The sequence below is a fragment of the Candoia aspera genome, chromosome 7 (assembly GCF_035149785.1).
Source record: "Candoia aspera isolate rCanAsp1 chromosome 7, rCanAsp1.hap2, whole genome shotgun sequence".
NCBI lineage: Eukaryota > Metazoa > Chordata > Lepidosauria > Squamata > Boidae > Candoia > Candoia aspera.
This window is the reverse complement of record NC_086159.1, coordinates 74,940,335-74,963,421: the sequence shown is the minus strand read 5'-3', so window position 1 is coordinate 74,963,421 and position 23,087 is coordinate 74,940,335. Positions and strand designations below refer to the sequence as shown.

General features: G+C 37.4%; 1 protein-coding gene across 7 annotated transcripts in view; it reads left to right on the top strand.

The window, feature by feature from the left end:
* UPF2 (UPF2 regulator of nonsense mediated mRNA decay) overlaps positions 1–23,087 on the top strand; it is a 54,307-nt gene that overhangs the window by 18,778 nt on the left and 12,442 nt on the right. For 2 of the 7 annotated variants that reach the window (XM_063308146.1, XM_063308148.1), the window contains 14 exons: positions 52–212; positions 412–609; positions 2,364–2,510; positions 6,001–6,104; positions 6,711–6,796; positions 9,183–9,291; positions 10,797–10,910; positions 11,246–11,362; positions 11,989–12,174; positions 13,278–13,481; positions 14,901–15,176; positions 16,989–17,172; positions 20,396–20,535; positions 21,797–21,898. In XM_063308146.1, coding sequence (XP_063164216.1) covers positions 52–212; positions 412–609; positions 2,364–2,510; positions 6,001–6,104; positions 6,711–6,796; positions 9,183–9,291; positions 10,797–10,910; positions 11,246–11,362; positions 11,989–12,174; positions 13,278–13,481; positions 14,901–15,176; positions 16,989–17,172; positions 20,396–20,535; positions 21,797–21,898 — 2,128 coding nt within the window. Of the gene's footprint in view, positions 1–51; positions 213–411; positions 610–2,363; positions 2,511–3,767; positions 3,831–6,000; positions 6,105–6,710; positions 6,797–9,182; positions 9,292–10,796; positions 10,911–11,245; positions 11,363–11,988; positions 12,175–13,277; positions 13,482–14,900; positions 15,177–16,988; positions 17,173–20,395; positions 20,551–21,796; positions 21,899–23,087 lie in introns of all 7 variants that reach the window. The other 5 variants (XM_063308143.1, XM_063308144.1, XM_063308149.1 and 2 more) reach the window with 5 other exon arrangements.

The following is a 23,087-nucleotide window of genomic DNA, read 5'->3' as shown; positions in this document are numbered from 1 at the left end:
TGGCAAAGTCTTTTCATTTTGCTTTTTTCCGGACTGCACATGCTCTTCTAGGCGTATTCTGCATTCTAAAGGGGAATTGAGTGAAGATCGGCATAAACAGTATGAAGAATTTGCTATGTCTTATCAGAAGTTATTGGCAAACTCTCAGTCTTTAGCAGATCTCCTAGATGAAAACATGCCAGATCTCCCCCAAGACAAACCAGTGCCAGAAGGTAAGTAAATTATGTAGTTTGAAAACTGGACAAAGATTACTACCTTTATTTCAATAGTAAATCCTTGCTTACTCTTACGTCCCACTGATTTTGGCCCAGTTTATATCTTTAACACTGAAGGAGGAATTTGGGGGCAAAATTATAACTGAAATCCCTACTTCACTGAATTATTTAATGCTTTTATATGTTTAAATTACAGAACATGGTCCTGGCATTGATATTTTTACTCCTGGCAAACCTGGCGAATATGATTTAGAGGGGGGAATCTGGGAAGATGAAGATGCCAGAAACTTCTATGAGAACCTTATTGATTTAAAAGCATTTGTGCCAGCTATCTTGTTCAAAGACAATGAAAAATGTTCTCAGAACAAAGATTCTGGCAGAGATGACTCTAGAGGTACAGTATTTGGTTTTATTTTTGAAATAATGTCTTGGAGAATGGGGTAGACTTTTATTCTGAGCTGTGGTTAGGGTTAGCTTAGGAGTACTGTATGTGCAAGTCTTATACTTTTTAACATTAATTTTAACATTAATTTTAAAATTAACTATGGCTATATTAGCATACAATGATGAATCATAGTTGGATTAATAAGAAGCCTTAGTTATGTTAATAATGGCTCATAGACAACCATGGTTTGTTTTTCCTTCCTTGTAAAATTCAGTATTCTAATAGCCTTTGCAGGGTGTGGCACCTGCTTGCTACCATGGAACTTACTGTAGAAATAGGTTTACTGAAGTATTTCCTATTCCTTTCCTACTACATCAGTAACATTTCATGCAGTGGATACTACTGTATTCTATTACTATAACTAAGAAGTACTTATCTCCCTTGCCCATTCTGGTTCCAGTGTTTTTCTTCTCTCCTTCAGCCCATGCTTGCCCATGTTGCTTGGAGGCATCCATAAGCTTAGTGAATAGGACTTTTCCAAGCCTTCTCAATACAGTGTTGTCCTTTTCTTCAACCTTTATTTTGAGTAAAGAGGTTATAAATCTGTTACTTTATTGCCGTGTAACTTCATGAATTTCAAAACCCTACTCCTTCAACTTCTTTTCTTGTGAAAAGTTTGTTTCATCTAAAATCCACATGTATCAAGAAGCTGTCATTATCCAGAGATTAATGAACACTTTCCTCCCCCCCCCCCCATCCATTACTTGGCTCACAGCTCCTAGAATTTCACTCTTTTCTGACATTTATAAGGAAGAAGCAAGGCATGGTGAATTTTATATACCACTGAGCCTGGGGAAAGAAATACTTTTACAGGCTGAACAGTATGGAAGAGAAGCCATAGATTAGAGATGAAAATATTTAGTAAGATACAAGAACAAGTAGAGAATGGCTACCAATGAGTCTTCAGTAGCTATATGTATTTTTAACTTCTACTAGAGTAGATGCTAGCTTTTCAAGAGGAAGTATGGAGTATTCTCAGTATACTGGGCAGTGGCCATTGCACGTAGCGATGGCCCAGGACGCAGTAATGTTCAGTCATTACTTTATAAAATAAAGCAGTTTTTCTTTAGCTAATAGTCAATTGTAGCAATAATCACATTCATAGATCAGCTGAAGTTCTCCAGGGATTCTGGCTCAAATTCAAAAGGAATTCCTCTGAATGGAAGTGATTTTTTAAAGGGGTTGAATTTCCTAGCCATTGTTTCCTCCCACTCTGTTTCTTGGTAGACCAGTTGAATTATATGTAGAAACAAATCAAAGATAAATAAGATATACAAGATAAATAAGACACTTTGTGAGCAAGCCAGATTTCATAAGCCAACAATAGACCATTATCTCAAACTGGTTTGTGGCATGTACCAAAGCATCGATAGTTTCAATTGGATTTGAATAAACCACAATGTAGCTTAATGCCTTGTGTAATATGATCATTGTCAATTTTCTATTTTTTTTAAATAGTTCCAGCTTTTTATTTTCTGGCAAGAATAGGGTAAGAGTGCTTTTAACTTCTTTAAGAAATGAAAATGTCTAAGAGATGAAGCCATGTAACAGCTTTAGGGGCCAGATAAATGATTTCTTTATTTCATCTATATTGCTCTGCTTTTATACTTCAATCAGAAAAATACAAGAGATCAATATATGCTGTTTGAAGGGCAAGGTTATATATATATATATATATATATAATTTACTCTTTTTGAAATAGAACTAAAAGAAACTAAGGATAAAGATATATCTGGCACTGAAGATCTAGAGCTGGATCTAGAAAATTTGGATATTAATGATGATACCCTTGATTTAGATTGTGGGGATGAAGCAGAAGATCTCACAAAAAAGATTCTTGATGAACAAGGTAAAAATGATTTGGAAAAGTATGTTATTAATTTCTTATTAATTTGTATACATGGAATTAAACAGTATACATAACCTTTTAATGATATGGATAGCCTTGTGGATGTGGACGTGGATAATGCAGCTAATTTGGGGAAACTTTTGTAACCCTGAACAATAGAAGTTTCATCTGTAAGTTGCTCTTCAGTACTCCTAATGTGTACAGTCAATGATACAACAACTTAACAGTTGCATGTGGGAGTAGAAAAAATCCTTTTGGCAAGGGTTAGTTAATAATTAAAAGGTAACGTCTCCTCTGCTGCTTTTGTGTGGGAGCGGACACCTGTTTAATAATTGTATTATGAGCAGTGAATCATTTTTCCATTGAGAATTGTGGCCAATAATTGCTTCCAACCAATTTCAAACAATGTATTGCTAGAGAAAACAATACTCTTTGTTTGCTTTTATTGAAACAATATCATATTTTCCAATTAAGGTAACTGGTTGCTCAAACCCAATGGCTTTAGCATCAGATTTCTTTGTGTGTGTGGATCATGTATAACACTTGCATGTTGAAAAAAGTAAATGTGACATTCTAGGCATATAACCTATTCAGTAATATCCCTGTTAACATTTTTAATCAAGACAAGTGTCACCCCTTGATGAACCTATGACAGCTGGAGGATTAGTAATTGTGGGCTCACTTTCCAGCCTTGCTTCAGTCACATACTTTCAAAGATGAGCACAGAATAAATTGTCACCTACCTCACAGGGTTGTTAGGGTGGATGTGATGGCTTGTAAAGCACTTTGTATGGTTAAAGGTGCAATAATGTGGCATGTGTCTGCATGTGAGAAAGATGAGTCATTGATATGAGCATGAGAAGACAAGTATTATCTTGTTCCATCCTGTTTAGTGAGTTTCCTTTACAACTGTAAATAAGTACTAAAGTTGAGTAAAAGGTGTAAATATTTCCTTTTTCCATTATGAGATCAATTATTCTAATTTCTTTCTCGCATGAGATTCACTTTATAGACATGGTCTATGGCACTGCATATTTTTGCCTAGTTTATAATGGCATTGAATATATTCTTAAGCCCCAAATGGTTTAAAATACTCACTGTATACTGTTGTAATAATAAGTAAGATAGTCTTGGATAGTTAATGTGTACAAAAAGGCAAAGAGGCAATTACTTATTAAATTGTTCTTAATAAAGGTTTGCTTCCGTGTAATGTGTTATGGGTATATTCAAATATTTTTCTATTTTTAACATGATTAGGCAAGAAACAGGGAGCAGATAGCACCGGAGCTGAAAATAGTGACGGAAAGCAAGCTGCAAGAAGTGAGTTTTGAGGTGGTACTAAGAAGAAGCAAGTGTTTTAAAGTAGATAAGCTTATAAGGGGTAGGGACTAGATAGAAGTTCCAGGAAGAAAGGCGAATGTCAAATTATCTGTAACCAGAAAAGTTGCAGAAATGTACCCAGTAGGACTTTTTAGGAACAAAAAGATAAATTATTTAAGATGGATATTCTTTGCACTAGTTTCATCAACAAAGACAGAGAAAAATAATTCAGGCCCTCTTGTTGATGAGTTTCAGCTCAGTGGTGAGCTGAAACTTTTAGGTTTTTTGGTTGAGAATTTTTAAGTTTTAAGTACATGTATGGTATAGTGGTTAAGGCAGCAGGCTAGAAGCCAGGAGGCTGTGAGTTCTAGTCCCGCCTTAGGCATAAAAGCCAGCTGGGTGACCTTGGGCCAGTCCCCTGCTCTCAGCCCAACTCACCTCAGAGGGTGGATGTTGTGGGGAAAATAGGAGGAAGGAGTGTGTGGTATGTTTACCGCCTTGAGTTATTTATAAAAATAATAAAGGCAGGATAGAAAATAAATAAAATAAATAAATGTATTTCTCTGAGCTAGTATCCAGAAGCTAGTATCATAACTTAATTAGCACACACAAATAATAGCACATTAGCCAAAATGTAGAAAAAGCGTTCTTCGGTTTGAGGAACGGTTGCTCATCCAATAAATTTCTCAGTGATCATCAGAAAGAAATGAAAACAGGTGATACTAACTATATTTAACCTGCCTTTTAATTACAGTTGTTTAATTTGAATTCATCCATCTTTGCAGTCACTTAAAATCCAGTGGCTTTCTCTTGAGTTACAAAAATATTTTCACAGTAGTTCAGTCAATGTAGACTGTACAAATATTTTGATCTAAAACAGATAGGACAACTATGGATATGCAGAGTATCTCTGAAACCTTGAAGAATTTGGGGAGTAAGACACTTTCCTTTCCTCAGGGCTAGGAATGGGAAATTAGGGGATTTTAAAAAAATGGGATCATGTCCTAAAACAAAGTCTGAATTTGCAAACATGCTTTCCTGTGTCAGCCTGCAGTTTAAATACTGAAGTCCATGTATTGCTTTATTTCATTAGTTGGCAAATGGAAGTGTGGATATGACTAGAGTATATCATATCAATAGAATCAGTGCAATGGGGGAGACTGTTAGATCTGTGTGAGAATATGGAATTAAGTAATACTTCCTGAAGCAAGACATCTAGCCCTCTCCCCTTGGTGTAAATGTATGCTAGCTAGAGAATTCAATGTAGTATACAGATATTTCAGTGAAAATCACGTCTATGGCTAGTGTACCATGAGTGCAAATTGCTATGTAAACAAGAGGCTGAAACAAAAACATTCCCTCTTCCATAGTTACAAATACTTCTGCTGTTAGGATAGCCTTAAGTTGTTGAAATATGCCAACTACTTTTCAAAGTAAAAGGTTTAGTAGTAGGAGAAATCGTATACAAAATAGCCCAAGTACATACAATTGGAGTTCAAGGAAAGAGGAAGAAATCCAAGGATAATATCCACAGTGAAGTCAGCAGCAATAATAGTAATAATAATAATAATTATGCTGTTCGATGTAGCCCTTCTAAAGTGCAAAGTGCTTTACAGTTCTTAGCTTGAATTACCTTGCAAGAACCCTGTAGGGGACTGGTGACAGGTTCCATACTAGGGAATTTATGAATGTGAGGATATTCTCCTTGTAGAATGTCAACCAAAAATGGATGAAGACACTGAACTGGAGATTTAATAAGGAATCTACAAGTCTGTGTTACTTTCTAGATGGAAATGGATTCCCTAAAATATTCATGTTGTATCCTTGATTTCTTCTAGGAGAAAAAAACCCCCAAATCATGGTCATTTTGTCTTCATCTATTAGTTCCTTTCTAGTCACCCTTATATGTGTGCTTTGCCCTGTGTCTGTTCTTAGGTGTCACTGCATTAATTCTCTGTTCTCTTTTGCTGTACTAATGTCAAATCCATTTCTCTGTTTTGTTTTCTCTTCCCCCTTTTAAGGCTGTACTAGGTATTAACTACTTTTTTTCCACTGAAAAACTATGATTCACCTGCCTGTGATTATGTAGTTCTTGGAGAGAGATTTTTAAAATGTTATATTTTAGTTGTTTATCTGCTTTTGGCTTATCTCTTTTTTAATACTTGATTAGAACAAGAAGATGAAGAAGCCAGTACTGGATCACACCTAAAACTTATAGTAGATGCTTTCCTTCAACAGCTCCCAAATTGTGTAAATAGAGACCTAATAGACAAGGTAAAATTGATATCTAATATTTCTACTTTGTTTTTATGTAATAAAATTTTCTTGTTGATGTAACAAAGTATAAAGATAAGGACAGAAATATATATAGCATTCTAATAAAAATATGGTAAATATTGACTGAGTTCCACTTTTATAAATGTTCATGTGCCAGTGAACTGATAATCAAATGTGTGAGTTTGTGTTCACTGCCTGTATATCCAACAAGTGACTAGATTTAAATGAAATTAAATCTAATTATCAAGGTGATTTTCCCAGTTTGAGTCTCATCTCTTGCATTCTGACCCCTTTGAATTCCCCTGAATGCAGGAAACTTGACAGCTTGCTAAAAGGTGTTCAACAATGATTTAAAATGGTTTTCTCACGTATGAATGTGAAACTTGGGTGGACAGAAAGGGACTAAAATTTGTTTGGATTATTAATAGCTGAACAAAATGATTCTATAGGCCCGGCCTCAGCCAGAAATCTCTTGTTGAGGGAAGAAGCTGCTATTCTCCAACATGTAACTGGAATATAATAGCAACCTGCATATTAAGAAGTGAATTTATTAATAGTTTGCTTGGTTCAATTCAGATTTCAAGTCTACTCTTCCTTGTACAGGCCGCGATGGATTTTTGCATGAATATGAACACAAAGGCTAACAGAAGGAAATTAGTTCGGGCTCTTTTCATAGTTCCTCGGCAGAGGTAAGCCTTGATGTAAATGTTGTATTTGAAGTTGGATCTGATATCTGAAGAGAAGTGTGGAATCAGTGTGGGATAGACAGCAAATTTTTCTCGTAAGTGTCTTCAGATTTTAAAAGCCATTAGTATGCAAGAAGAAGGATTATTGTTTGATAGAGGCTTGTCTAAAACTTGGTTAGAGATAAATTTGAAACAGCCATTTGATTGTTTGGATTCTGGCTGGAATGTTGAAACTTAGTTTATTTATTTTTTCATTCTACCACTACTACTACGACAATGTTTCACTGAATGTTACTTAATTGTTTTTCTTTTAAAATGTGGGTGATTAATAAAGCTAGCTAAAAGTGTGTGGGGCAGCAATGTAAGTGCCACATCTGATACATTCTAAGTGAGAAAACTGGCATTAATTTTTAAGAATGATATACAGACCACCCTGGTCATCCAAAGTTCTGCATTTCTACAATTGCTAGACAGGGAGTAGACTTCAGTATACGCATAAAAGTTTTTGTGTATCCACAATTTTGGCCTTGTTCTTTGTTTACACATACACACATGCCTGTTCACTATGTTAATCATCTCCTCCTCCTCCTCCTCGTCACTATCCATGGAATTAATACCCATGATCACAAGATGGGGATAGCCAGAGATAACAAGGGCTTCCTCTATGTAGCTATTTGTCTCAGCAGTGTCCGCCTGATCTTGTTTGGAACTGGAAGCTAAATCAGATCAGACTTGATTAGTGCTTAGGTGGGAGACCACCATAGAATTCCAGAAGTATGGGATAAATTACAAACTAAAATCATTTCCAGAAAATAGCATTTCCATATAGTTGCCAAGCAAAATAACTGGATGTGTCCCTAAGTCATTCTTGATGAAATATTTGGAATAACTCATTGGAAAGTCTGGGCAGTTTGTAATATAGCTCCTGTTTGAACATTAATCTTTTCTTGTGTTGTAGTGGGTTTGATTGTATTTTCTTATATTAGTCCTGGGACTGGGGCCATAATAAATAACTCTGAAAAAATATGGTTAACTCATTCTTAATACAAGATTAATTCAGAATCTCACCAAGATGCTAAGAGCCAGTGTAATGTAGTATCTAGCCTTTGGACAGGAAAAACTCAGATTTCAGTATGTTCTCAGCTATGGAAATACATTGGGTGACTTTGAATCAGTGTTCGTTTCTTAGCCTAAGCTATTCAAAATGGTTGTTGTGGGGATAAAGGTAGAGGGGTGTTATTTTATATATATATATATATATATATATATATATAGCCTTGAAGTTTTTGGAGTAAAGGTGAGATATTCAAGTAATGGTTATTTAATGAAAGAAATTATTAAGAATAATAATATATTCTTAATCACCCCTTAACACAATGGCTGCACTTTCTTGATAACTTACCAGTAATATAAATAGGTTCCCTAATATTAATGTTATAAATATTGTATTAAGGGCTGTGTGTGGTGTTCTGCATGCTGAAAACAGATGTATTATGAAATATACCGTATGCTTGAATTGGTTGGTGTTCATTGTATTGCATATGAATAGTTCTGTTACAGCTGTTAAAACAGGAATGGCAAATTGTGGCCTTCTAATTGTTGGAGTGGAGTGCTCATTATTCAGCTTCATAGGCCATGGTGACTGAAGCTGATAAAAAGTGGGCTAGAAAAACACTTAAAAAGCTGTATGTTCTTGCCACTACCTTAATGCGCTGAAAGGGCTTAGGCCTACAAATATTTGAACTAACTTGCATGCACTACATGGAAATGTTATGTCTTGTATGCAGTCAGGGTTCAGGCCTGGATTCGGGATTGAAACGGGATTAATTGCACTTGTGGATGAACAGGATGGGAATAGTCCATCCATTCTAGCTCTCCTTGAGCTCTCAATGCCTTCCAATAATGTTGACCATTGGGAGTTGGGGGCATGATCCTTCAGTTATTTTCTTCCTTCTCTGAGGCCAGTTCCAGTCGGTCTTGGTGAGGTGAAGCGGTCCAGCTCTAGAACTCTGCGTTGTGGAGGGCCACAGGGCTCAACCCTCTCCTTGTTCTGCTGGATAGATAGGTGGTTATCTAAATTTCTTATTAAATTAGAATCTGACTGACTCAGAAACTGAATTTGACAAGCCAGGATTGACTAGGTTAGAAAGTAATCTTGGTTGTGTGCTAGTGAGATACAAAGGTTTTTGGTGCTGGGGTCATGTCCCTTTTTGTCTTCCCACCCCTGTAGCTCCATATACTCTTAGAATTTGGGCCAACCATGTGCAGATAAAACATCCAGTTTGGAATTTATATTGCAAATATGTAAAAATTAGATTAAAAAACAGTTGGGGATTCCTAATTGTTCTTTGAAATACTACTTTATACATGCATTATCCTTTATTTGCAGGTTGGATTTGCTCCCTTTTTATGCAAGACTGGTTGGCACATTGCATCCCTGTATGTCTGATGTAGCAGAGGATCTTTGTTCCATGCTGAAGGGTGACTTCAGATTTCATGTATGTTTCTGCTGGTTTTTCCCATACTTCAAAACATCTAGGATAATATTAGTGAAACTTACAGTATAAGGCCAGCATATTTTTTTATGTTTCATAAATTAGAGTACAAAATATTATATAACCCTGAAGTTTGACCATGCATATATTCAAGAGCAGACTTATTTCTGAACCTTTCATGTGAAAAGACTTCTTTGAAAATACTGATTTTCAGAGAGTTCCAAACCTTGCTACCCACTGTAGAGACTGCCACGTGGCACTGTTTGTTAAATTGCAGTCTTTGAGTAAATGATGAGAGCAGCAATTGAAAAATAGCAGATTCATAATTCATAATTATTCATATGACAATTCATAAGCAGAATCGGCAGCCAGTTGAAATTTCTAGATACTTGCTTTTTCAGCATGTTCATCGGGCTAAGCCATAAAAGACTCAAACAGCAATTGCTTTTTAAATTTCAAGTATTTTCTTGTATGGTACCCATACATGAAAGACCAGAAATGGGGGAAGGGGGAATCCAACTAGTATTCCAAAACATAATGATCAATTGACTGTGAATTCTTTTTGTTTGTTTGTTGTAAGTCAGACGCTGTACTGTATAAACAAACATCTGTAAACCATTACATAAAATCGAGAGTGCGTTGCAATAAGCTGTCATGCCTACCATATATTTATATACTCCAAGAACATTTTGTAAAGGCTGTTTACAGCTTTTATTGTTGTAGCAATCTATTTTACCCAGTGATGAGACATTTTACTGATAGTAACAGTGGCTCCACCATTGACATTTTTTACCAGAGTCAGATCCGATCCTTTTCTCTGCCACTCATGACTAAGCCAGCGGGTTTGAGTTTGTTTTGGGTTCTGTATTGTGTGAGTGTTGGAGCGTAACATCTTCTGTATTATTGCTGTAGACCACATTTTGATATATTTCAACAGATCAGATACAAGTGAAAATTGTACTAGCTTTCTAAGAAATATATTGGAAACAGAAAAAGTAATGGCAATTTTAATTTCTGGTTTTCAGGCATGAAGGAGTGGTGAATCTTGTAATTAAGCTTTGAATTCTTTTGTCTAAAGACAAAGTGTTAACTTTCTTCATGGATGCAACTATTTGATTTGACTCCAAGCGCTATTTTATACACTCATGTATATAAGTGTATAAAATAGCCCTAAACAGCAACTCCTCTATCAAATCACAGGGTGTTTTTAAAGGTGAGCCTCCGTGCACAGCATTTTTTGCATCCTGGCTATTCAGCCTTTGAACACTATTTATATGATAGTACCAGGGAACTAACTTTATCTGAACATGAATGGAGAGACAGAAATATTTTGCTACTATATTTCTGGTCCTCTGTTGGAAGGCAGACCTTTGTTCAAAGCTTGTTCTGCAAACAAGAATTCTGATGTTCAACGCAGTCCAAATTAGCTGGACTGAACTTGTTGCTGTTTGTGTGTAACAAAATGTACATTGTCACATCTAGAAAATAAACCATAATCCTGTCTTCAGGTGAGAAAGAAGGACCAGATCAATATTGAGACAAAGAACAAGACAGTGCGATTCATTGGTGAACTAACTAAGTTTAAAATGTTCTCCAAAAGTGACACGCTGCATTGCTTAAAGGTTAGTGTTTATTTATCGGATCATGTCCCTTTTTCATGACTAACTAGAGGTTATTATGCTTCAAGGTAGACTTTTAAAATGGCAAAGGGGGTTATGCATAATTAGAATTGTTTGTAATGATGCTTTATGAATTAACCATTTATGGTTTTTTGTGTTAAGATTTAGCATTATAAATTGGAATAGAAATATGTAAATACATTGTAGCACCATGTTTACTTGTGTCCCAAAATAAGCTTTCTTGGGATCTAAAAGAAATATAGTGTGCGAAGAACACCTCACGGTGCATGAATGTTTCACTATGAAATACCTTTAACACGTGATGCAAACTTTCACAGATGCTTTTGTCCGACTTCTCTCATCACCACATTGAAATGGCATGTACTTTGTTGGAGACTTGTGGTAGATTCCTCTTCAGATCTCCAGACTCCCATTTGAGAACCAGCGTTCTTTTGGTAAGAATTGTATTTTTAAGACATGTTTTAAAGCTTTGTTCTCATGGTAAATTTTTATTTATTTATTTGATTGCTATGGCCGCCCATCTCAACAAGTGACTCTGAGCAGCGTAAACATTCTTGGGGGGTGGGGGCAGTGGAAAACTAGGCATGGTTCAAGTATTCTTCATGGAGTAGCACAGGTACTTAGGATTTACTTAGGGAATGTGAAGAAGGACAGTCCCACAAATGAGGTCTTTTCAGGTGCAGGTCTTATTTGTAACACCCACTTCATATTACTGGAAGCACTTGATCACCCTAGTAAACACAGAAACTGATTCCAAGGCTAGTATGAAATGTTATGATTGGATAGCTGGCTACAGGCCCAGGAAGTAAGTAATCTTGGAGAGAAATTGCAGGTGTCTTACCTTCCTATATTATCAGTCCCTTTGGTTGAGTACCTAAAAGTGGCACTTAGTGACAGTTGACAGGAGGCAGGTGAAAGAATACCTCTTAGTTGGTAATATGTATATATTTTTTAAGCTTCTGAGTTGGTTAGAGAAGGATGGCTATGAAGCTAGTCAAAACCAGGGTCTAATTAAAATCACCGCTTGCCTGCTCTGAATGATTTCATCCCTTGTTTCTAGGAACAAATGATGCGGAAGAAACAAGCCATGCACCTTGACGCGCGCTATGTCACAATGGTGGAGAACGCTTACTATTATTGTAACCCTCCTCCAGCGGAGAAAACTGTTAGAAAGAAACGCCCTCCTCTCCAGGAATATGTTCGGAAGCTCCTCTATAAGGATCTCTCCAAAGTCACTACTGAAAAGGTTCCTTGTTTTCTTCTTCTGTGGTCATTATCGATACGGAGAGAGAGATCAACCCATATGCAGGGGAGAGGGGTGGATGAAATTGGGCAGTTGGCTAAATAGATTTTCATTTAAAAAAAATTTTTTTCACGATTTTGTAATCGTTAAAGGACGTTGGCCCACTCTGTAAATGAAGATCGAAGGTGGAAACCAGATATTTAGAAGTAAACGATGACAGACCTAAACGTTGAGTAGAGCTTAAAATGGCAATATTGAATGAACATTTGATTCAGAATCAAATAATATTTCTCAGATTTCTTATAGATAATTAAGTTCTCCTGCATAGTTGTCTGCATTAATTTTAATGTTTATATTCTCTGAAACAATGCGCTTATTCAACAAATAATTTAAAGCTACAGTTCTTAAGCTGGCCCTGCAGATAATCTTACAATCATCACAAGCCTGCAGCATTTGGTAGGCCTGCTTGTTTGTTGCATCATTTGTTGCACCTTAAACAGCCTCTCCTGTGGACAGTCCTTACTTGCCACAAGTAAGTGGCCGTTCATAAGCTTGTAATTGCCACTGTTCATTGAGGGCAATCACATTTTTTAAAAATCTTACGCTTCCCTTGAAAGGTTTTTGAATTAAATTTTGGGGATTGAATTGGTTGGTTGTGGCTAGCAGGATTTTCCTGTAGTCCAACAAATCTGGAATTTGTTGTGGTAACAGGTCATGAAGAGAATATGTGTATCCAAAACAATGTGGTTGTTTTGGAATATTGTTAAAAATGCTCAAATATTAAATCTCCATTCAGCAGATTTTGGGTGCAACAAACAAAATTTTACTTCACACTTCACCACTGGACAGATCAGTACCACTGATGCAATTTACTTCACTTGTGGCAATTTATATCATGAGGTAAACTGACATAGGTAATGAAAAAAAATTCAGTTATGTGGTTGCACAGCTTATTTAATTACATTAGTCTGGATTTATTGGATGCCTCTTCCCCCCAGATGCTCTATTAAATTAAAGGTTTACTCTAATAACCAACTTACTAATTTATATATCCAACTTTTTTTTTTATTACTCTCTGAGTTAAGGTTCTTTAAAATTTTGCCTAGGTCCTGAGACAGATGCGCAAATTGCCTTGGCATGACCATGAAGTGAAAGATTATGTTATATGCTGTATGATCAACATTTGGAATGTGAAATATAATAGCATTCACTGCGTAGCCAATCTTCTAGCTGGATTGGTACTTTACCAAGAGGATGTTGGAATTCATGTTGTGGATGGTGTTCTAGAGGATATTCGACTAGGAATGGAGGTACAGTTCTTTAAAAAGTTGCTCTAACTACAGAAATAAAGCCGAAGTATATTTACATTACTATTATTTTTTTTGTAGTGCTATGTTCTCATAGTAAATTATATGTTTAAGTGCTTTTCAAAAGGAGAGATTTAAACCAGTTCTTGGTGTGAAGTAGCATCCTGGCCACATTCTTTTGTAGTGCTAAAACATAATTTCCTGCTTTGTGAATAAACAGAAAATCAGAAAAACTTTGATCTTGCATCCTCCCCGGTGGCTCCCATGTGATAACGGGGAAACAAAAAGTTTATTCCACCTGTCATGGTTTCACTTAGCAGGTTCCAAATAACTCATCCAGTCCAGTTATGGTTTCAGACAAACTGTAGCTTTCTATTTGTCTTGTTTACCGGTTCACTGCGGTTCTTTTTTAAACCACTGGTTTTGCTTTGTATGTACCTTTGGGATCTGTTCAAATGAAGCTGAACAGTTCCTTTTTCAAAAAGGAGACGACTGATAGCAGGCATGCTTGCAGATTAGGGCAGGCACATTATAGTTGTGTACATATTGCTAAAACATGGATTTAACATGTGAATGTTAAATACTTTTCCACTGAAATACTTCTCCACTGAAAAATGCCCTTTTGGGGGCAACAGATTGTCATGGCTGTACTATGGTAGTGTTTTCTCTAACATAATTCACTAGTTAAGACTTCAGCTTTATGTCCAGGATTCATTTGGTTGACTGATACATGTGAGATATTGGTTTAGATTTGTAGTTTCAGGTTGACCGATAGAGGTGCACATTAGCTACTGAGTGCTGGAGAATCTTCCTTGTAAGCACTTTTACAAGAGCCAGTTTGGTGTAGTGGGCAAGGCACCAGGCTAGAAACTGGGGGGCTGTGAGTTCTAGACCCACCTTAGGCCCAAAGCCAGATGGGTGACCTTGGGCCAGTCACTCCCTCTCAGCCCTAGGAAGAAGGCAAGGGCTAACCACTTCTGAAACCTTGCCAGGAAAACTGCAGGGACTAGTCCAGGCAGTCACAAGGAGTCCCCACTGACTCAAAGGCACACACACCAAAAAAGGACTTTTGCATACTAAACTTCACTGAGCCTTGTCATGCTGGTCTGTCATGAAAATCTGTAATATACGCCAGTCTTCCCTACCCCCAGACCTTGCAAATCTTTTGGGACAGCAGCTCTAAGTATTTCAAGCCAGGATTCACATCTTATTACCTATTTTCTACCACTATTTATCGCTTACAAAGCACTTGCATTTTTCACAAGTACAATATAGAGATTTAAAGAGAAGGCAGCTCTCTGAAGAAAAGATTTTAAGTCTTTGTCTAAGCCGTATTGATTTTTGTCTTTATTATTTTTTAACCTCACCCGGTCACAAATGAAGAGAACGTTAACTTTGCAATTGCTTTTTGTTCATTTGAAGGTTAATCAGCCAAAATTTAATCAGCGGAGGATCAGCAGTGCTAAGTTCCTTGGTGAGCTGTACAATTACAGAATGGTAGAATCAGCAGTAATATTTCGAACTCTGTACTCATTTACATCATTTGGTGTGAACTCTGATGGTACACCAAGTCTCCTTGATCCTCCAGAACATCTTTTTCGAATTAGACTAGTTTGCACCATCCTTGACACCTGTGGACAGTACTTTGACAGGGGATCTAGCAAGCGGAAACTTGACTGCTTCTTGGTCTATTTCCAGGTAGGATAATTTTAACCTTGTGATCAACTTTATCTTTACAAATTATACATTATTCTATTTACCATGCTAAATAAAATTAACAAGAATGACTTAGATAAGAATTGCATAATTGAATCAGTCAAAATGAAAAGAGAGGAAGGGAGAGAGAAAGAAGAGGGAATACACCAATGAAATAAGAGAGCATTTAATAAAATAGTCATTTGGTTTCATTCCAACCTTTCCTATTGATTTGGTATCAGCAGAAAATGCATCTTAGATGTAGGGAGTGTTAGGAAAATAAATTGGTGAAAGACCTAGAAACCACAGTGTAATTAAGAGATGAAAAAAGTAAGAATTGGAGCACTGAATATTCAAGGAAAGAACAGTATGATTAACAGTATCAATAATGGTGAAAGTGGATCATCATCTTCTCTCTCCTCTTCACTTTTGCATTTCCAGGGAGGCAAATCAAGTGAAAAAAATAAGATTGTATGTTGAGAAAAAGCCCCAAGGGTACATAGAAGTCAAATCTGTAGAGAAAATCCAGCGCCACATACCATTTATATTACAGTGGTTTAACAACACAAATGTAGTTTGTAATGACCAGGTTTTGATTGCTTTCCTAGATCCCAATAATGTTGGGGCAAAACAAATCTTGGGTGTGTGGTGGATCCTGTTCAAGACATGGGGGCAGCTATTGAGAAGGCCTCCTCCAAGAATCCTGTAGATGGCACTCTGGAGGGAGCCAGCTATTCCAGATACAAACAGTTGGAAGCACATGGATGTACAACCTCTGCAAAATCCAAAAGCCTGAGCTTTGATGATTAGTACACTCTTCTCTAGAAGCAGTCTGGTTAAAATAAGATGAACATTTTCCAAGGTGTTAAGAGGCTAGGTGTCATCCCCCACTTGAATATCTTGAATGTTTGTTCAGATTCTTTCAATTTAAAACATTAAACGGGAAACTGGCATATGGAAGAGTACCTGTGTGCCATTAAAAAAGAAAAAAAGATAAGGCTGTCAGGGAGCCTCCTTGGCGATCTGTGTTCTGATAAATATAAGCTTCGGGATGGGCCACACCTACCATGGCAAAAGGTTTGTGAATGGGGAATCTCTCCCCCATGGCAGGCACATTGTGAGCATGCTCACGACCTGCCGTCAGAATTCAAAAAAGTCAGGAGTATCTACAGACAAGGGGAATGTGTGAATGGGAAGAAGTACACCACTGTTTTAATTTAATTAATTTTTATTCATAAATATATAACTTTGGGGCAGCATGTTGCTTTTTGCTGAGTCAGAAAAGTGGAAAGTATTTTGCATGGTTCTTGTTCTTAACAAATGGCCACTTATGTACAGAATAAGTTAGTTGTGATCAGTTGTTTTATACCAGGTTATAACAATATTTTTTTAATTAACTAACTTGCTTAAAGAGTTCCTAATTGATTAGACTAACTAGAGAAACTGTGTAGAGCAGGTCCCCAGTTTAAGAATGAGTTCCGTTCCTAAGTCTGTCCTTAAGTTGAACTTGTATATACGTCGGAACAGTTATTTAGCATCAGTTAGTCAAATGTTTGTCTTAGTATATAGTATATATTTTACCTTTCTATGCATATAAAACATTTAAGAAACATTTCCAAATACACCAAAGCATCTTAAACATAATAATACATAAAGCAGTATTGTGTGTTTAACCTGAAACATTGTGCTTAACTTGAATTTTTAATATAACTGTCTTTATGGCAGTCCGTTCCTAACTAGGAGTCGTCCGTACACCGGGGTGTTCTTAAACCGGGACCTGCTGTATTTACTGTGCAGTGATCTTTGTTTTTTCAGAGGTACGTTTGGTGGAAGAAAAGCCTGGACGTGTGGACAAAAGATCACCTGTTCCCTATAGACATTGACTATATGATCAGTGATACATTAGAACTGCTGAGACCCAAAATAAAGCTCTGCAATTCTCTGGAAGAATCTGTTAGGCAGGTGCAAGAATTGGAAAGGGAGTTCTTAATCAAACTAGGTAAGACTGCTACATCAAGCACAAAGGGAGCTGAAAAAATTCCTGCTTTGGGATTTTTCATTCTTAGAGCACTATTTATAATTTTAAGATGTCTCTGGGTAAGTGGGTATGAATTTTCTTTTTTCCTCGGAGGAGAAAAGTGCTTGATCGGTGCGAATATAAAGTTCTATGAGACTGTATGAATCCTGCAGTGTACCAATTGAATAAATAACGACCCCCATTCCTATTTCCTGTACTGGGCCAGCCTCTTCGTTGAGAAGATGTATATTCCACTATGGGATTGTGAAGAAGGGACAGAACTAAAAGTTGAGACTGAAAGGAACACGTTAGGGAACATCTCTTTGCTTTGAATAAGCTTGAATCTCCAGAGCCAGAGAAGCGCTGCAAATCATGATGTATTTCCTTTGAGAAATCCTGAAGGACTATATCTGATGACTGGAGAAGGACAAACATTGTCCTTATCTTCCAAAAGGAGGGTCCTGAAGCTGCAGACCATTCAGCTTGGCATAATCCTTTGGAAGATTTCGTGATTCCATTAGAAAGCAATTAATCCATTAGCATCCTGAAAATAATGTGGTAGTGACCAGAAATCAAATTGGGTTCATCTAGAACCAATCTTCATACCTTGGTTTTACCTTACTTTTTCATTGAGGAACTCCCTTAATAGATTGTGGGAATACTATTGGTGTAATGAATCAAGAAGGTTGTGATTACACATGATACCGAAAGGGTATCACATATAACATCAATACTTGTCTCTGTTTTTCCACAATGCAGGATGCAAAATGGTAGATTTAAGTTACAGGAAGGCAAATTCTGGTTGTAGGAAAACAGTTCCTAGTAGTACATTTCCGTTGTTGCCTATTCATTTGTCCTTTCCAGACAAACACAAATATTACTCAGGAGGTGGTGGATTCTTAACTGAATGTGGTTAAGTGGAGGCTAGATGGTCATTTGTCATGGATGCTTTAATTGGATTTATGCACTGAACATGCAACTTGGATTTTATAGTTTTCGAGTTTTATTTTGGGATTGGGGGGTGGGGAGCAAAGCCTGTTCCAAAGGGAAATTTATTGGATACTTGTTAGCTATAGTAGAATAGCAAAGAGTTTGTTTTTCTTAATGTTATTTGTAAAAAAAAAAAATAGTGGCATTTTTCTGGGTTTAGAATCTCTTACTATTCACTTTTAAGGCTGTTGTTTTGTAAGCTTTGGGCCGGGACTGACATGATTTCATTGAATAGTCCAGCAAGTGAAATTCATCTGCCTTTCCTCTTTAGAAGACACAAAATTATCTTTGGCCTCACCTGAAAAAGAACACCAATGAATGAAACATCTCTTCTTAGCCTGGTTTCCTAAAGTTGTCATACAGTATAACCTTACACTGCTAAGTTGTTATGAATGAGCAGATGTTTCATCTTGCTATCATTCTGTGGATCTTGTCTTCCTGAATTCCATTCTGTCTTTTTTTAAAACTACTTAATCTATAGTTTTAAATGCATCTTTGCTTACAGCAGTATTGAATAATGTGATATTGTTGATGATCAGCTCCAGTCAACACCTAGCCATTGTAGCTAGTATTGAAGGCTAATGGGAGCTCAATTCAACGATATCTTGAGATCCTCAGGTTTTTCATCCCATCTTACAGGCAATAGATACCTTTTTTTAAAATTCACTGAAGTGCTGCTGATACATGGCAGATCTTTGGGTAACTGAATTGCATTACAATTGAATTACAATTGTTCAGTTGCATCACAAATCCTTTATCTGTAGCAATATTTGGCTTCTGCTGTGGCCAATATTCCAGCAGGGATCGTCTGCTGATCTTACAAGCCCTGAGCCTGTAAGGGACTGAGCACTGGTGACGGGCTCGTTGAGGTCAAGTTGCTCCCAAAATGGCATAATCTGGTGCAGGTGCTGTACATGGATTTTTGTGACTTTTCATGTGTGCTGGTGCACATAGATAGGGTAGAAGGAGAAGTGGGATGGGGATACTGTTTGCAAATGGCATGGTTGCACAGCAATACAAATTAACTTCTAGAAAAATAAAAACAGCAAAAAAGGGGGGGGGGGCAGATCTCTACTTGAAAGACTAGTCTGGGAAATTTAGAGTCCTGGAACCAGTGTGAAATTTGGAAGGGAACTATAGCTATCCCTAGGTATAATCTTGGACAAATTGAACTGTGAAGCTGAATCTAAAATTACATTCCAAAAATAAAGCACGACAAGATACTGCGGGGGCTGTTCTAGGACAGATGGCATTTGCCAACTCCCACAAACCATTTGTCTGCTAGTTCCTCTCCACATCTCTTCAACGCTTCAGCCAAGCAGGTGCTGCACGTGTTAATGACAGCAGCAGAAATTCTAAAAAGCAACTTCTTCAAGGTGATTAAAGTCATTATTACACTGTCTTGTGAAAGTATTAAAGAAAGATGGAAGAGCAGGTGGCAAAATGAACTGATGCCAACAAGAAATATAATACAGTTCATTGTCACGGATCAGAAATGCTACCTCTGGATCCAGAAATAGATGCCAGTATCAATTGTAGTTAGCAGCTGAGAACTACATTTCAGCATTAAAATATTTTTAAAAACTTAAATATGAACATTTTAAATTGCTGATCTAAGGTTTATAACAATTTTTCAAATATGCTCTTCTTAAAATTACTTCGAATTTTCCTGCTTAGAAGCAGTAAGAGTAGAAACTATCCGTCTGGACCAGCGTTCAAGTGGTAAATCTGTACCTATGCTGCTCACTTTTGCTCATTTTTCTGGGCTTAAAAACTGGCTGAGAATTTAATTTAAGCAGAGGAACCATCCTTAAGTGTTCCTTCTCCTGAACCCAGAACTTACGGGGGATTGATTGTCGAGCACGGCTTCCCACTGAGGGAAAATGGTTGGTATTGTGGCTCATGCTTTTCACAGGTGACAGACTCTAAATATGTGGTTGAATAACACAGAGAAGCATACATTAATAAGGATTGAATGGTATGTCCTCGGAAGGGCTCTAGAAATCAGTATGGGGAAAGCCCAAAGTCTTGTGCAGGTATTCTACTTTATGACAGTGATCTCAACCTAAAAAGGATTGCAGCTTAGTGTACCTCAGGGCAGGTCCCATTGATTTCAGTGGTGCTAACCTCCTTATAATTTAGCATCAGATCATAATGTTAGGATTTTCCCAAGTGCCTGCCTTCATAATTGTTTTTTGTTCCTTCCCCCCCTTAGGTCTTATGAATGACAAAGACTCTAAGGATTCGATGACTGAAGGGGAGAACCTGGAGGAGGACGAGGAAGAAGAGGAAGGTGGAGTAGAGATCGAAGAACAATCTGGAAATGAAAGTGAAATAAATGAGCCAGAGGAGGAGGTGATTCTCTCCCCTCTTAACTTTCTTAAATACAGTTTGGAAGAATGGGAGATACAGCTGTTACCAGTTGCTCCAGATTCACAAATAAATAGCTGTTATGCTTAAAGCCTACTACCACAACTGAAGAAATGTATATAATTTGGGCAAGCAAGGAGGAGCAGTCCAAGCTCATCCCCACCAGGAATGTCCACAGGATATGATTAATAAAAGCCAAGGTGCACTTACAAAAAAGGTGGAAATTGGTTTGCACTATGGTGGCTGCCACCTTGACATTTTTAACCATACCCTGTGGTCACTCTGCTCCCAGCTATGATAATATATTAAGTAGAGTATTGCTGAGGGATAGAGTTTCTGAAATCCAGTTGAGAATATTAATTATTTTGTGAACTGTGATTGATTGTATGCAGATTTCATTAGAATCCCATCAGTTCTGATTTTCTGTTAGGAATGATAGCAAGTGGAAGAAAAGGGCATGATGCTCGGGCCTGAGGGTGTCTTTATGAAAGCCAGTGGTCTTGTCATAGCTAGGACTATTCCATTTTGCCTGCTTTAGAGCATTTGCCTCTGTGTGGTTTGGAGAATAACTTCCATCAGCCCCCACCAGCAAAAGGTTATGTAAAATGTGGCCCCAGTCATGTAAAAGGTCTTGGATTGCCTACCTCTGCTGTAAACATAGATACATAATATTAGCAATATAATACTTTTTGATATAAAGTAGAGGTTGCCCTCTTTATCCATGGTTTTGCATATTAACCATGGAAAGTAGTTTCAGGGAATGGAGGGTTGGTATATTTTACAGAAGCATGAAACGATGGGCGAGCTTTTGTACATGTATAAAACCCCCTTTTTTCACAGATCCCATTATCTGCATAGTTTGGCTGCAGTGGAACCCTGTGGATGACCAGGGTCACCTGTATCTATCTTGGATAGTTCTGCTTCATACAGTAGTTTATTTTTATTATTTCATTAAATTTCTTATAGCTGTCTATTCTGGATTCCAGCATAATTCTGTCATTTTAAGAAGAGCAGGCAAATAGCTGGATAACTTTTAATCGTGTTTGGTGGGAACATTGTCCATTCCTGAACAATTGGACTGGCTAATTAAGTTTAGAGTGAATTTCGAAATGACATGATAGCTAAAATATCTTAAAATTTAAGTTCATTCAAGTATGTTTGTACACAAAAGCTTTGAAGATTGTAATTTGTATAACTCACATTAAGCAAGACTTTGGGCTGTGCATTAAAGCTCTTGATCTTTCAGGAGGGCTCAGACGATGATGATGAAGGAGAAGAGGAAGAAGAAGAAAATACTGATTATCTCACTGACTCTAATAAGGAGAATGAAACTGATGAAGAGAACACGGTATGTTTTTTTTTTTTTTTTTTAAACTGTTTGGTGCTAAAAAGACTGCATATAGACAAAGTTAGTTTTCGGGGGGGGGGGGATGAGTTTCCTTTGGTCTCTCATTAACCTGAAAAACAACTGCAAACACGTAATATCTTAGCAACAGTTTATTTAATTTTTATCCTGCCTTTATTATTTTCATAAATAACTCAAGGTGGTGAACATACCTAATACTCCCTCCTCCTCCTCCTATTTTCCCCACAACAACAACCCTGTGAGGTGAGTTGGGCTGAGAGAGAGGGACTGGTCCAAGATCACCCAGCCAGCTTTCATGCCTAAGGCGGGACTAGAACTCACGGCCTCCTGGCTTCTAGCCCGGAACCTGTATAACCCATTCTTTCCCTAGCAAGCATATATAAGCGTATGGGTCTATACACCCCCTCAAACATCTGAGTATTTAATTTTTAATTTTTTAATTAATAGAATTAATAGAAGATTCAAGAATATCCTCCTTAACAGAACTTTCAGTTTGCATGTCTACTTCTTTTTTGTTGGGGAGGACCCTACGGATGCCATGCCTGTGTTTTCCCAAGATCTTGGACTTAGACACATTCATCCAGTCTTGGATGTGCTGTTTTTAGACATTATAGTTTGTTTATTTTTATTTATTTTCTATCCCGCCTTTATTATTTTTGTAAATAACTCAAGGCGGCGAACATACCTAGTACTCCTTCCTCCTCCTCTTTTCCCCACAACAACAACCCTGTGAGGTGAGTTGGGCTGAGAGAGAGGGACTGGCCCAAAGTCACCCAGCTGGCTTTCGTGCCTAAGGCGGGACTAGAACTCTCCTACCATGCCTGATTGGCTCTTGGGCTGAGAGGGAGTGACTGGCTCAAGGTCACCCAGCCAGCTTTCATGCCTAAGGTGGGACTGGAACTCACAGACTCCTGGTTTCTAGCCCAGCACCTTAACTGTTAGACCAAACAGCATCTGTAGGTAGGCCATAATCACTAATTTCCAGACAAACTGACATCAGGAAGCAGAGAAAGAAAAGCCACAGACCACTTTCACATCAACCATGTGTTGACGTGGTGGAAGAGCAGATATTAATATCTGATTTCTAATATTGGCTCTTTGTGCTAAGTTGGGGAGATAAGGATCTAGTAAACTCTCTCCTTAGCTTACTCTATACCAGTGTTTCTCAACC